This window comes from Lasioglossum baleicum, chromosome 8, assembly GCF_051020765.1.
Source record: "Lasioglossum baleicum chromosome 8, iyLasBale1, whole genome shotgun sequence".
NCBI lineage: Eukaryota > Metazoa > Arthropoda > Insecta > Hymenoptera > Halictidae > Lasioglossum > Lasioglossum baleicum.
In genome coordinates this window covers 4,499,249-4,510,586 of record NC_134936.1, presented here as the reverse complement: position 1 = coordinate 4,510,586, position 11,338 = coordinate 4,499,249, and the positions used below count along the sequence as shown (strand labels likewise).

The 11,338-nt window shown below is 42.9% G+C and overlaps 1 protein-coding gene across 1 annotated transcript; it reads left to right on the top strand.

Annotated features, from left to right (window-relative positions):
• The first annotated feature begins 33 nt into the window (after window positions 1–33).
• On the top strand, window positions 34–1,899 carry LOC143211128 (ATP-dependent DNA helicase Pif1-like). Its single transcript, XM_076428588.1, has one exon. It carries the CDS (start codon window positions 34–36, stop codon window positions 1,897–1,899), a length of 1,866 nt encoding a protein of 621 aa, XP_076284703.1.
• The last annotated feature ends 9,439 nt before the right edge of the window (window positions 1,900–11,338 follow it).

The following is an 11,338-nucleotide window of genomic DNA, read 5'->3' as shown; positions in this document are numbered from 1 at the left end:
CACCCCAATAACACAGAGTGTTTCCACCTTAGGATGCTATTGTACAATATCCGAGGCCCCACTTCATTCGCCAGCCTAAAGACAATTAATGGCGTGGTCCAGCCAATCTATCAGGCTGCCTGTCGAAGTCTAGGCCTGTTAGAGGATGATGAGCAATGGCATCAAACTCTGACAGAGGCAGCAGTCTCTGATAGCCCCAGAAAGCTGAGAGAACTGTTTGCCATCATTTTAATTTTCTGTAGTCCCTCAGACCCTCTTGAACTCTGGCACCAATTTAAAAGAAGTCTTTGTGAGGATGTGTTTAGGGACTGGCGAAGGAGGTCTATAGACACGTCTTCCCATGATGTTGAGGAACAGTGCTATGATAGGGGCTTAGCACTGTTAGAAGAGGCTGTCCAATCCAATGGAGGCCAGCCTCTCTCTCATTACTCCATGCCATCTCCTCAAAATTTAAGTATCGAACCAAACCTTCAATACTATAGAGAGGCCAACCACGACCCTGTAGAACTGGCAAGTGACCTGACCCGTGAAAACCAACTCACTGTCGACCAGAAAACAATATTCAATTTTGTTTGTGATAGTGTAGATAATTCTCGCGGCAAAATAATTTTCCTGGATGCTCCAGGAGGTACCGGGAAATCATTTTTGATTCGTGTCCTCCTGGCTAAAGTTAGGAGTTCAGGAAAGATAGCATTAGCTGTAGCATCCTCTGGGATTGCAGCTACTCTACTTCCTGGAGGTCGGACAGCCCACTCGACTTTTAAAATCCCTATAGACTTAGATAGGAGCGAGACCCCAATCTGTAATATCTCCAGAAACAGTGACCTGGCTAAGGTGATTCAAGACTGCCATCTAATTGTCTGGGACGAGTGTACCATGGCCAATAAGAAGGCAATCGAGGCTGTGGACCGCACTATTAGGGACATTAGATCTACGAATACTGTCATGGGAAGTATCACCACTTTGTTTTCTGGAGATTTCCGACAAATCTTGCCAGTCGTTTACCGAGGTACCCGCGCCGACGAAGTTAATGCATGTTTGAAACAGTCCACCCTTTGGACTGCCATCGAAAAAGTAACTCTCACCACCAACATGAGAGTTCAACTTGGCGGCAGCGAGGAGAGTGCCAGCTTCTCTTCTCTCCTACTCAGAATAGGAGATGGCACTATCGGCAGCGATGACAATGTGACACTGTCACCCCAGCTCTGTAATGTTGTGTCAACAATTGAAGACCTGATCTCCCGAGTGTACCCTGATGCTGCTAACACATCTAATCAGTCTGAGCAGTGGCTCTGTAACAGAGCCATCCTAACACTAACGAATGATCAGGCTACCTCGATCAACTCGGCAGTGCTCGATATGTTTGAAGCTGAAGAAATGCACTACAGGTCTTTGAACAGTACAGTAACTGCAGATGAGTCTGTTCAATACCCTACAGAGTTCCTAGAGTCAATAGCTGTTCCCGGGCTTCCCGCTCATATTCTTAAAGTTAAAATTGGTGTCCCTGTAATGTTGATGAGGAACTTGAACCCCCCCAAGCTTTGTAACGGCACGAGATTGTTAATTAAGGCCCTTCACCGCCATGTCATTCATGCTATGATCCTGACAGGTAGTGGCAAGGGTGAAATGGTCTTTATTCCTAGGATCCCAATCATCCCAACCAACTTCCCCTTTCAATTTAAAAGAATTCAGTTTCCGATTAGCGTTTGCTTCGCAATGACCATTAATAAAGCTCAGGGACAGACGTTGCAGATTGCCGGGATAGATCTTAGGTCGGATTGTTTCTCTCACAGACAATTTTACGTCGCCTATTCTCGAGTTAGCAGCCCTTCTCACCTATTCATTTGCACTTCCAATAGGACCGTCAAGAATGTCGTGTATCAAGAAGCATTGCAGTAGGTTAAGGCTTTAATTAAATTTTATGACATGTATATCAACCTTTCAAACTATTACTTTCATAAGATCGTGTCTGTCTGTATGTTTGTAAAAGGATCAATTGAGAACAACTAAACATAGAAAGCTAAAACCGTGTATAATAGTAGCCAGATAATAAACCAAATAATAAAAGCCAGACGCAAAGAAAGAAAACAGGAAAGAGAAAGAATGCATTCGGAAAATATTGAAATTCAAAAATCTTTATTAAAAGTATTACAAACACTAGCAAATAAATAATAATATATATTACAACTTATATTCTCTATTGTGTATATATTACTTGTTGGCGATGTCACGGCGTACCGCCAACGCTCTGATGCGAGCGACAATGTCACAATGTGCTTTACTTGCATCTGATTTTTTCAAATCTACCGCTAATGCATCGGCTTCGCATCAAACGCTTCACCTCAGAGCTGTGGTAGTTGATGCGATGTTAATGCGCGAGAAGTGGTGGGGATCTAGGGAATTCTGAGCGTTCTGATGTACGCATTGAATGCAACGGAACGCTTCTCTATGCGATTCATGCGCTTGAAGCGTGAAACGGAACAGACCACTTTGTCTGGGACACCCTGTATATTAGTGGTTGGTATATGTAAATAAATAGGCTTTATTTTATTTTATTTTTTATTTTTGTTAAATAAAAACATTGAACAAGTAGAATTGAACAATTGTAGTAGTGATTCGAGTGATACTACGGATATGAGTGACAGCGAAGATGAATTCAGCGAAGATGAATTAGAAGATACTTTTTTAATGACTTCTTCTCATTCGTAGCGCATTCATAATTGTTATTCGTTTCTCTTTTCCCAATTCTACTGCACTACTGCGTACAAGGCTAGCTTCCTCGTCAAATATGAACTGTATTTCTGCGGGCATTTCATCATTTTGAAGCAGACAAATATTGTGTAATACACAGCATGCTAAAGTGAATTCTGGAATATTTATGGCGTCTGTTAATGACAAACAATCCAAAAGTGCCCTAAAGCGCATTTTCAGGGACCCTATAGCACGTTGAACTGCCATCCTCGTGGATGACAAACAATAGTTAAAATTTATTTGCCGGTTTGTCAGATGTCCATTATTCCGAAAAGGCACCATTACGTGGGGATGAATGGAATATGCAGCATCTCCGATAATATGAGAATTATTCGGAAAATACTCTGCAGGTAATTCAAGAAAACGGGCTACTGGAGAGTTCCGAAAAACTCTAGAGTCGTGGACCGATCCAACCTGTCCAGCATATACGTGTGTAAATTGACCAAGAGAATTACATATTACTTGCACGTTGATGGAATGAAAGCCTTTTCGATTAATGTATGAGTTTGCATCTTCAGAGGGAGCTCGGATTTTAATATGCGTCCCATCAATAGCTCCAATAACATTGGGAAAACCGCATGATTTTTCAAATTCTTGCATTACATTAACAGCAACTTGACCTCTTGGCCATGTAATAAATCGAGGAGCAATACAATGGAGAACAAATGTAACACGTCTTAATGCTCGAAAAGCAGTTGCTTTGCCAACTCCAAATTTTGTCGATACAGATCTGAAACAATGATATATTTATCATATAGATTAAATAACGTGACAGTCTGTAATATATTAATGTATATTGCTTCATGTAAATACCTATAAGAATCGGGAGTAGCCATGAACGAAATAGCAATAAGAAGTTGCTTTTGTGCTGGTATTGGTTTTCTACCAGAGGATTTATTAGTTTCACATAACGCTGGACCAATTATTCTTAGTACCATTTCAAAAGTTTCAGGAAAAATTCTAAAATAACGTGATATAAAATTTATTAAAAAATGTAATCATTTTAGTAACCAATTATCAAAAAGTATTTTTATTTTTAAAACAAATTATGTTACTTACCGAAAATGTTCTTTGAATACTGTTCTAGAGTAACCAGGGATAACTCGCTCGATATAATCTTCTATTTTTTCGGTTAAAACCATCTCTCCTCGCGTTTCGCCAACCATTAATATTGTATTAATTAACTCCAAATCAAAATTTAAAAAAGTATCTTCTAATTCATCTTCGCTGAATTCATCTTTGCTGTCACTCATATCCGTAGTATCACTCGAATCACTACTACAATTGTTCAATTCTACTTGTTCAATGTTTTTATTTAACAAAAATAACGTTAAAGCAGATAACGTTTTGTCATCCATGGCAGCAGCCATTTTTGATTTCAAATTTAGCGCTACTAACTTCGCATCAAACGCTTCACCTCAGAGCTGTGGTAGCTGATGCGATGTTAATGCGCGAGAAGTGGTGAGGATCTAGGGGATTTGGAGCGATTCATGCGCTTGAAGCGTGAAACGGAACGCACCCAATATGTCCAACTACGGTTTGAATTATTCTTGTTAATACAATTAAGATATTAATACACAACCGGACGATTTGGGAGCGGAAGAGCTCGACTCGGCTTGCGAGCCGGGTCAGAGCTGGCTGGCACATTGGTAATTCTCGGGGCCAGATTTACAGTTTAAAATTTTCCGGTTTAGGGTTTAGGGTTAAGAAGTGTCGGCAACCAGTGATGGTAAGTAAGGCGCTTTTTTCGCGCATGCGCGAGTTTCGTCAGGACCGTATCTACGTCCGAAGTTTGTGAGGAACTGTGGCGGCCTCGGCGGCGCCCTACGTCGCGCCGCGCCGCTGTCACACCCCAAGTAGCCACGTACCTCCCCAAAACGTACGTTTCAGGTCCAGTTCACGTCCAAACGTCCTGCGTCCATTCAGTACTTTCCAAGAATGTATCTAGGAATTAAATTTTGGACGCTTTAGGAATGGCCGTTTCTTAGGTTTTACCAAAGGTCCCTAGGGCTTGAATTCTGGACAATCCAGGACAATCCTGACAATCCTGACTGCAATTCTTTTACCTTGGACCTTGCGTATGCGCCGGAGCGGAAATAGTAACTTCAACAGCGCCACTCGACAATGACAGAGAATATGAAACAGCTTGATTTTTTCGATCACGCGGGTAAGCTGCATTTCGCGAAGAAGCAATATTTTTTTATGCTCTTTGTGTTGAAATATTCTCTGCATTATTGCCTACTCCCGCACAAAGCCCTTTTTTGCAATTTGGCTCTTGGAACTTTGTAAACAATAAAAGTGTACGTTTTTATGGAAGAACTTTTTTTTTGTGCACTTTTTCCAAATGCTCTTTGCGTTGAAATACTTTCTGTATTATTGCGGATTAGCATGCAGAGCTCTTTTTTGGAAAAAGTGTACAGAAAAAATTTCTTCTATAAAAACGTACACTTTTGTTGTTTATAAAGTTCCAAGAGTCAAATTGCAAAAAAGGGCTTTGTGCGGGAGTAGGCAATAATGCAGAGAATATTTCAACACAAAGAGCATAGAAAAATATTGCTTCTTCGCGAAATGCAGCTTACCCGCGTGATTGAAAAAATCAAGCTGTTTCATATTCTCTGTCAGTGTCTTTTCTACGAGAAACAAATCTGCTCTCTGTCTTCGTAGATCACCTCGAGTGGCGCTGTTGAAGTTACTATTTTCGCTCCGGCGCACTGCGGGGTGTTCGAGGTACCCCATCTGACGCCATCTCATCGACTACTGAAGCTGAAATCGCCGCCATTGCGCGATCAAAAAATGAAGGTACTATTTATACGTATTGCTGTGAGCTGACGAGAAGATCCCTGGCAGAAATGCGGTGACGTAGGCAAGAATGCGCACCCGATTGGTTGGCTCGGAGGGGGGGCGCCTAGGCTCACACGCAGTTTCGACTAGAGCGTTCTATTGGCCGACGCAGTCACCCCCACTACTCGAGTCGCGTGACGAAGAGAAGGAATCAGACGTACCCTAGGGTACTCAGTGAGGGTACTCAACGGCGTAGGCACAAAATTCAGAATACTGCTGAAAAATTGTCATGACGTAAAACTTTCTTATTTTCCTATTCTTATTATAAAATGTTCAAATCAGTATTGACATTAACATTCTACAGCACATATTAATAATCGTATATATATTATAATCCTATCTTTAATTAACACCATAAATTAAAATCTTTCTATTATATTTATATATTTTTCTATTATATAAAATAGTTTTTGAGAGAGAGAGAGCGGGAGAGAGAGATCTCTCTCCCGCTCTCTCTCTCCCTCTCTCTCTCTCTCTCTCCGGCTCTCCCTCTCTCCGGCTCTAATGTAAAAAGCTAAAAAAAAAAGTATAAAAAAAGTTACTACGACGGGACTCGAACCCGAGTCCACGGCATAGCAGTTCAGCTCGCTGCCGCCGCTACACCACACCATTACTTAGTAAAAGAGTGAACTATGTAAACTGACATGTTGCGTCCACAAAACTTTAATTTGCAAATATCTTGAAAATTACTGAATAGTTGCCTCTATAATGGGGTATATTCGTAATCAGGGGAACGAGATCTGTAACTCTGTAAAGTCTCAAGTAAATCTGTGACGCGAAGGCTTTGCATTCTCCTTGTGTAAATTGTCACTTTTCATGACTGCAATAGGATCCTCGTATTCACGGCATTGAATATTGGCTGTACATAAGTCGTGAAACATTGTAGCCCTCTGTAAATACGGGAATCCTACTACTATGCGTCGTGTGACGTAGCAGCTGAAAGGGCGTGGTCAAGCTGCGAGTACGGGACCGTCAGAGGTGGGGGTAGGCGGCGAGTACGGACCGTCAGAGGTGGGGGTAGGCGGCGCTAGCTGGAGACCCCTCTTGCCTCTGTGCCCCCCGGGGATCATCTCGTCAGCTCACAGCAATATGTGGTCATACATGGGGTATAGTGGATTGTGGGGCGACGAGCGACTGGGCATGCGCGCTCTGGTGGGCGAGTAGAAAGCATGGTGCGATGTACGCGTGGGTTTCAAGTTCTGTAATATTAATACATATTTATATCTTGTTAAATACATATATATACATACGGTAACGAACCAGAGTTATTCACCATATCAAACGATCCTAACAATTGGTAGCAGAGCGTGGTTCTTGTAAAATGGGAAAACGACCGTATAAGGTTATGGACAAACACGTGGTGTAATAGAGGTTAGAGAGAACACGTGGCGCGAACATAGAAAATAGATAGTGCCTACATATTAAGAATCAATTGTCGTGAGTGAATAAGTGGCGGAAAAAAATGGCTGAATCAACGGGAATACCACTGAGCAGAATTGAATTGCTAACCGGCAAAAATTACCACGTGTGGGCATTGAAGGTGGCGGCGATACTCAGAACGCGGAAGCTGTTCCGAGAAATTATAGAAAGCGTAGAACCACCGAGAGTTGCTGACGCTGAATCACAGGCAGCCAAGGTAAGAAAGATATGGGAATCCAAAAATGATGAGGCCTTTGGCATTATAATCACGACCTTTTGTCAGACAGTCAGGCAGGTCAGTTTTTAGTAGAGAACAGGGCAGAGAAAGTCTGGGAAGAGCTCCGACAAATGTATGCTGGGGATGCTGAGGATAAGCGCATAGACATTGGCCTAGAACTGAAAAATGTCAGCATGAAGGGCGAAGAGACGGTGAGTGAATACATCAGCAGGGCAAAAAATATAGCATCCAGGAGTGCCGCGTTGGGGTATCCGATACCAGAGAGAGAAATAGTATACCACATAGTGCGAGGCACCCACCACAGATTAGAAAAGGCAGCGATGGTGCTGAGGCCACAGCGGAGTGCCACGTTGAACGAGGTACAACACGCACTGAAGGAGGAGGAAGAAAGGATCAGTCAAGCTCAAGGTAATAGCGTGAATAACCCACAAGTGTGGAAAAGTGAAAAAGCATATAGGGCAACCAACGATGGAAGGTTCCGGCAAAATAGAGATAGCGGATGCTTCATATGTGGAAAGAAGAACCACCTGGCAAGGGAATGTTTTCACCGTCAAAATAATAGATGTCAAGGGGTATATAATAGAGGCGAAACATCATATAATAGAGGTGAATCGTCATACAACAGAGGAAATACAAGGAGGTATACGAGTGGTCCAAGCAGACCACAGACAACAAGGAGAGAACGAAGCAGCATGGCGGTAACAAATAGAGACGAATTTACATTTCAGATAACTGAACAGTACAGTCACACAGAACTGAAAAATAGAAACAACAGGACACAGATATGGACTCTGGATTCCGGTTCGACATCCCACATGACACCGGAAATAGAGGATATGAGAAATGTAATACCGTATCAAACAAAGGTAAATTTAGCTGAGGATGGAAGGAGCGTAGAGGCAAAAGCTAAGGGTGATATAAAGATAGCCATCCGAACATATAAAGGTAAAAATACAGTTAATATTAAAGATGTACTGTTTGTGCCAAAGTTGCGTGCTAACTTGCTGTCAATAAGCCAATTAAATAGGAATGGACACACTGTAACATTTGAAAATGGTATTGCCAAAATAATGGGACCAGCAAACACAGTAATTGCAGAGGCCGAAGAGAGTAATGGCATATTCATTTTAAAAGGAGAACCGATAGAACAGGCAAACATTGTGGAAGAACGAAGCTTCCAAGGAGAACAAGAACCAGAAGAGGAGAATCTGGGGAAACAAACCGAGGGTAAGATGTTAGAAAAAATGCTATGGCACAAGCGGTTGGGGCATGTGTGCGAAGAATACCTGGAACAAATGATCAAAACAGATGCAGTTAGAGACATGAAGTCAACCAGGGAGAAATTAGGTGTATGCGAGTCATGCATCATGGGGAAACTGGCACAAAAACCACACCGGGCAAAAGGTCCCACGTCTACACAACCATTGCAACTGATACACATGGATTTATGTGGGCCAATGGCAACACCCTCAATTGATGGAAATGTGTATTGTCACGTTGATCCTTTTTGCGAAGCTGAGAGGCCCGTGAAAAGCTGAGAGGCCCGGCGAGGTTTAAACGTGCGAGCGTACCGTGAGCCAGCGCGACAGTGTCTCATCGATTCTCGATCGCGCGGCGACTCGATCCTCGTTCCCCCTCCCGACTCGTTGCCGAATTTTCCCGATTGGCGCGTGGCGCGTATGCAACATCCTAGCGACCAGGATCGTCCCTAATAAGGTCCTTGGGCCCCAGACCATAACGCGAATAATCGTATCGGAGGTTCTCCTCCCTTTTGGCTGCGATCGCACCACCCACGCCGGAGCTTTGGCGCGAGGAGGCGACTTCGGGATCACGAAAGGTCATGATAACCAGCTGTTCGATGTAAGCTCCTGTCCTTCCGACGCCTCCGGGTTGATTTCCCGTGTGCTCTCGGTCCAAATCGTAATTGCCCGTGCACGGGGCTTCCTCAATATCGGCCAGTTCTTTTTTTGTAGGGTCGTCTGGTACTGTATCTGCTCCTCGTGCAACTTCGGTCGGTCGGGGTACGTTTCTCGTGCCCGTACTACGGCCCTGTAACTTGGCCGTTCTCGGCGCGTACGACAGATGTCAATCATCGGCGATCGATAAATATGGGATTTCCTCGGGGAACGCTCTCGAATCCTGTGATTCCGTATCTTGTCTCGTGAAAGGGCGGCTCAGTCCCGTTTTTCGGTTACTTTGGTAACCGTAATTCACGGAGAAGTGACGTCGCACGATTTGCAACGTCACAGTATATATGTATTTGTGTTAGTCGATGACTATAGCAGATATACGACCACATTCCTACTAAAAAGCAAGGATCAGGCATATGAGTATTTTCTAAGATACATGAATAAGTGGGAAAATCAAATGGGAAAAAGGATCAAAGGCGTTAGGTCGGACAACGGAAGAGAGTTTGTTAACACAAAACTCGAGGAGTTATTCAAAAACAAAGGCATCCATCACCAGAGAACAGTGGCCTACAACCCACAGAGTAATAGTATCGCGGAGAGAACGAATAGAACACTCCTAGACAAGATGCGTACCATCCTGATGGATGCAAATCTGCCGGAACGATTCTGGGGAGAAGCCTTGATGACGGCGACGTATTTGAAGAATCTGACGACCACAAAATCAGATCCGAAGAAAACGCCACAAGAGAAGTGGAGTGGATGGAAACCAAGTGTTTCATATTTAAAGGTGTTTGGATGTATGGCATACTATTATATACCGAAACAGATGAGGAACAAGCTGCAACCTCGAGCAAGATCTGGAATTTTTGTTGGATATTCCTTAGAAACCAGAGGATATAGGATATACAGGGTGTCCCAAAACCCCTTCGACTCCGGGCAATGGGAGGTTCCTTAGGTCATTTGAAGCAACATTTTCCTTTGCACCAATGTCAGCCGGGGCTTTGTTTAGGAGTTATTAACGAAAAACACGGACCAATCAGAGCGCGACCTAGACGCGCGATGGCACGTTCAGCCCGGCGCGCCGGGAGACGAGCGTGGTGTAACGCCGCGATGCCGTAACGAACAAGAGTTTCTCGAGATTATGTGAATCCTCCCCGATTTGGATGAGCTTTGGATATGTTGTCAAGACCATGATTCTGAACAACATTTCCCTTTACAGTTTTTGTCGGCCGGCTTTAGTTTACGACATACATAATTGTAAAAACTTGTAATTCTAAATCGATCGATGTACTATCTTTTACCCGATTTGGATGAGCTTTGGATATGTTGTCAAGACCATGATTCTGAACAACATTACCCTTTACAGTTTTTGTCGGTCGGAAGAACTTTACTTGTCAATTCATATGGGTGGATCTCTTTACCCGACTTACGGCAACGTTACCCGAACGAGGGAAGAAGCAGAAACTGATTGTATTAAAAACTCACTTATTCAGCCGTAAATCCATTTGCTGCTTCGAAATGTGTGTCGCTGGGTCACTCGGTGACGAACTGCACAGATATCTTCAGGTATACGACAGTACCGAAAGCTAAGGGACGTACGGCCAGGTCGACGAAGTGCACAGCCGGTGGTAGAAGGCCTAAGGGATGCGCGGTCAAGTCGACGATCCAGAATTTCACTTTCATTTTCGAATCGATAAATAATTCGTATGTTTATTTCACACAGATGCCTTGAAATTTTTCCACACTCACAATCACTGTTCACATTTGTCAACACATAGTTATGCACTAATAATAATTGCTTAAACTAATTAAACGATTATTTAATCTAATCACTAGACTGCGGATCTTTATGTAAAATGAAAGTTGGCTGCCGCTATTACAAGGGACAGGAGCCAGACAGATATTTGATTGTGATCATTTTAAGAAGTTGAAAATAATACATTGGTGTTTTGAAATTATTTTAATCTCTCTAGTGTCTTAAAATGCACCTACTCATGTTTGCTACAAATGCATGAAATCCGCAGTCTAGTGATTGCATTACCTGATTGTTGTAATTTGTGCAGCAGGACAAGGGATATGCCAATTATTATTAGTGCATAACTATGTGTTGACAAATGTAAACAGTGATTGTGAGTGTGGAAAAATTTCAAGGCATCTGTGTGAAATAAACATACGAATT

Excerpts from the sequence above, each read along its gene's own strand:
- LOC143211128 (XM_076428588.1), top strand. The coding sequence starts at position 34 with ATGCTATTGTACAATATCCGAGGCCCCACTTCATTCGCCAGCCTAAAG.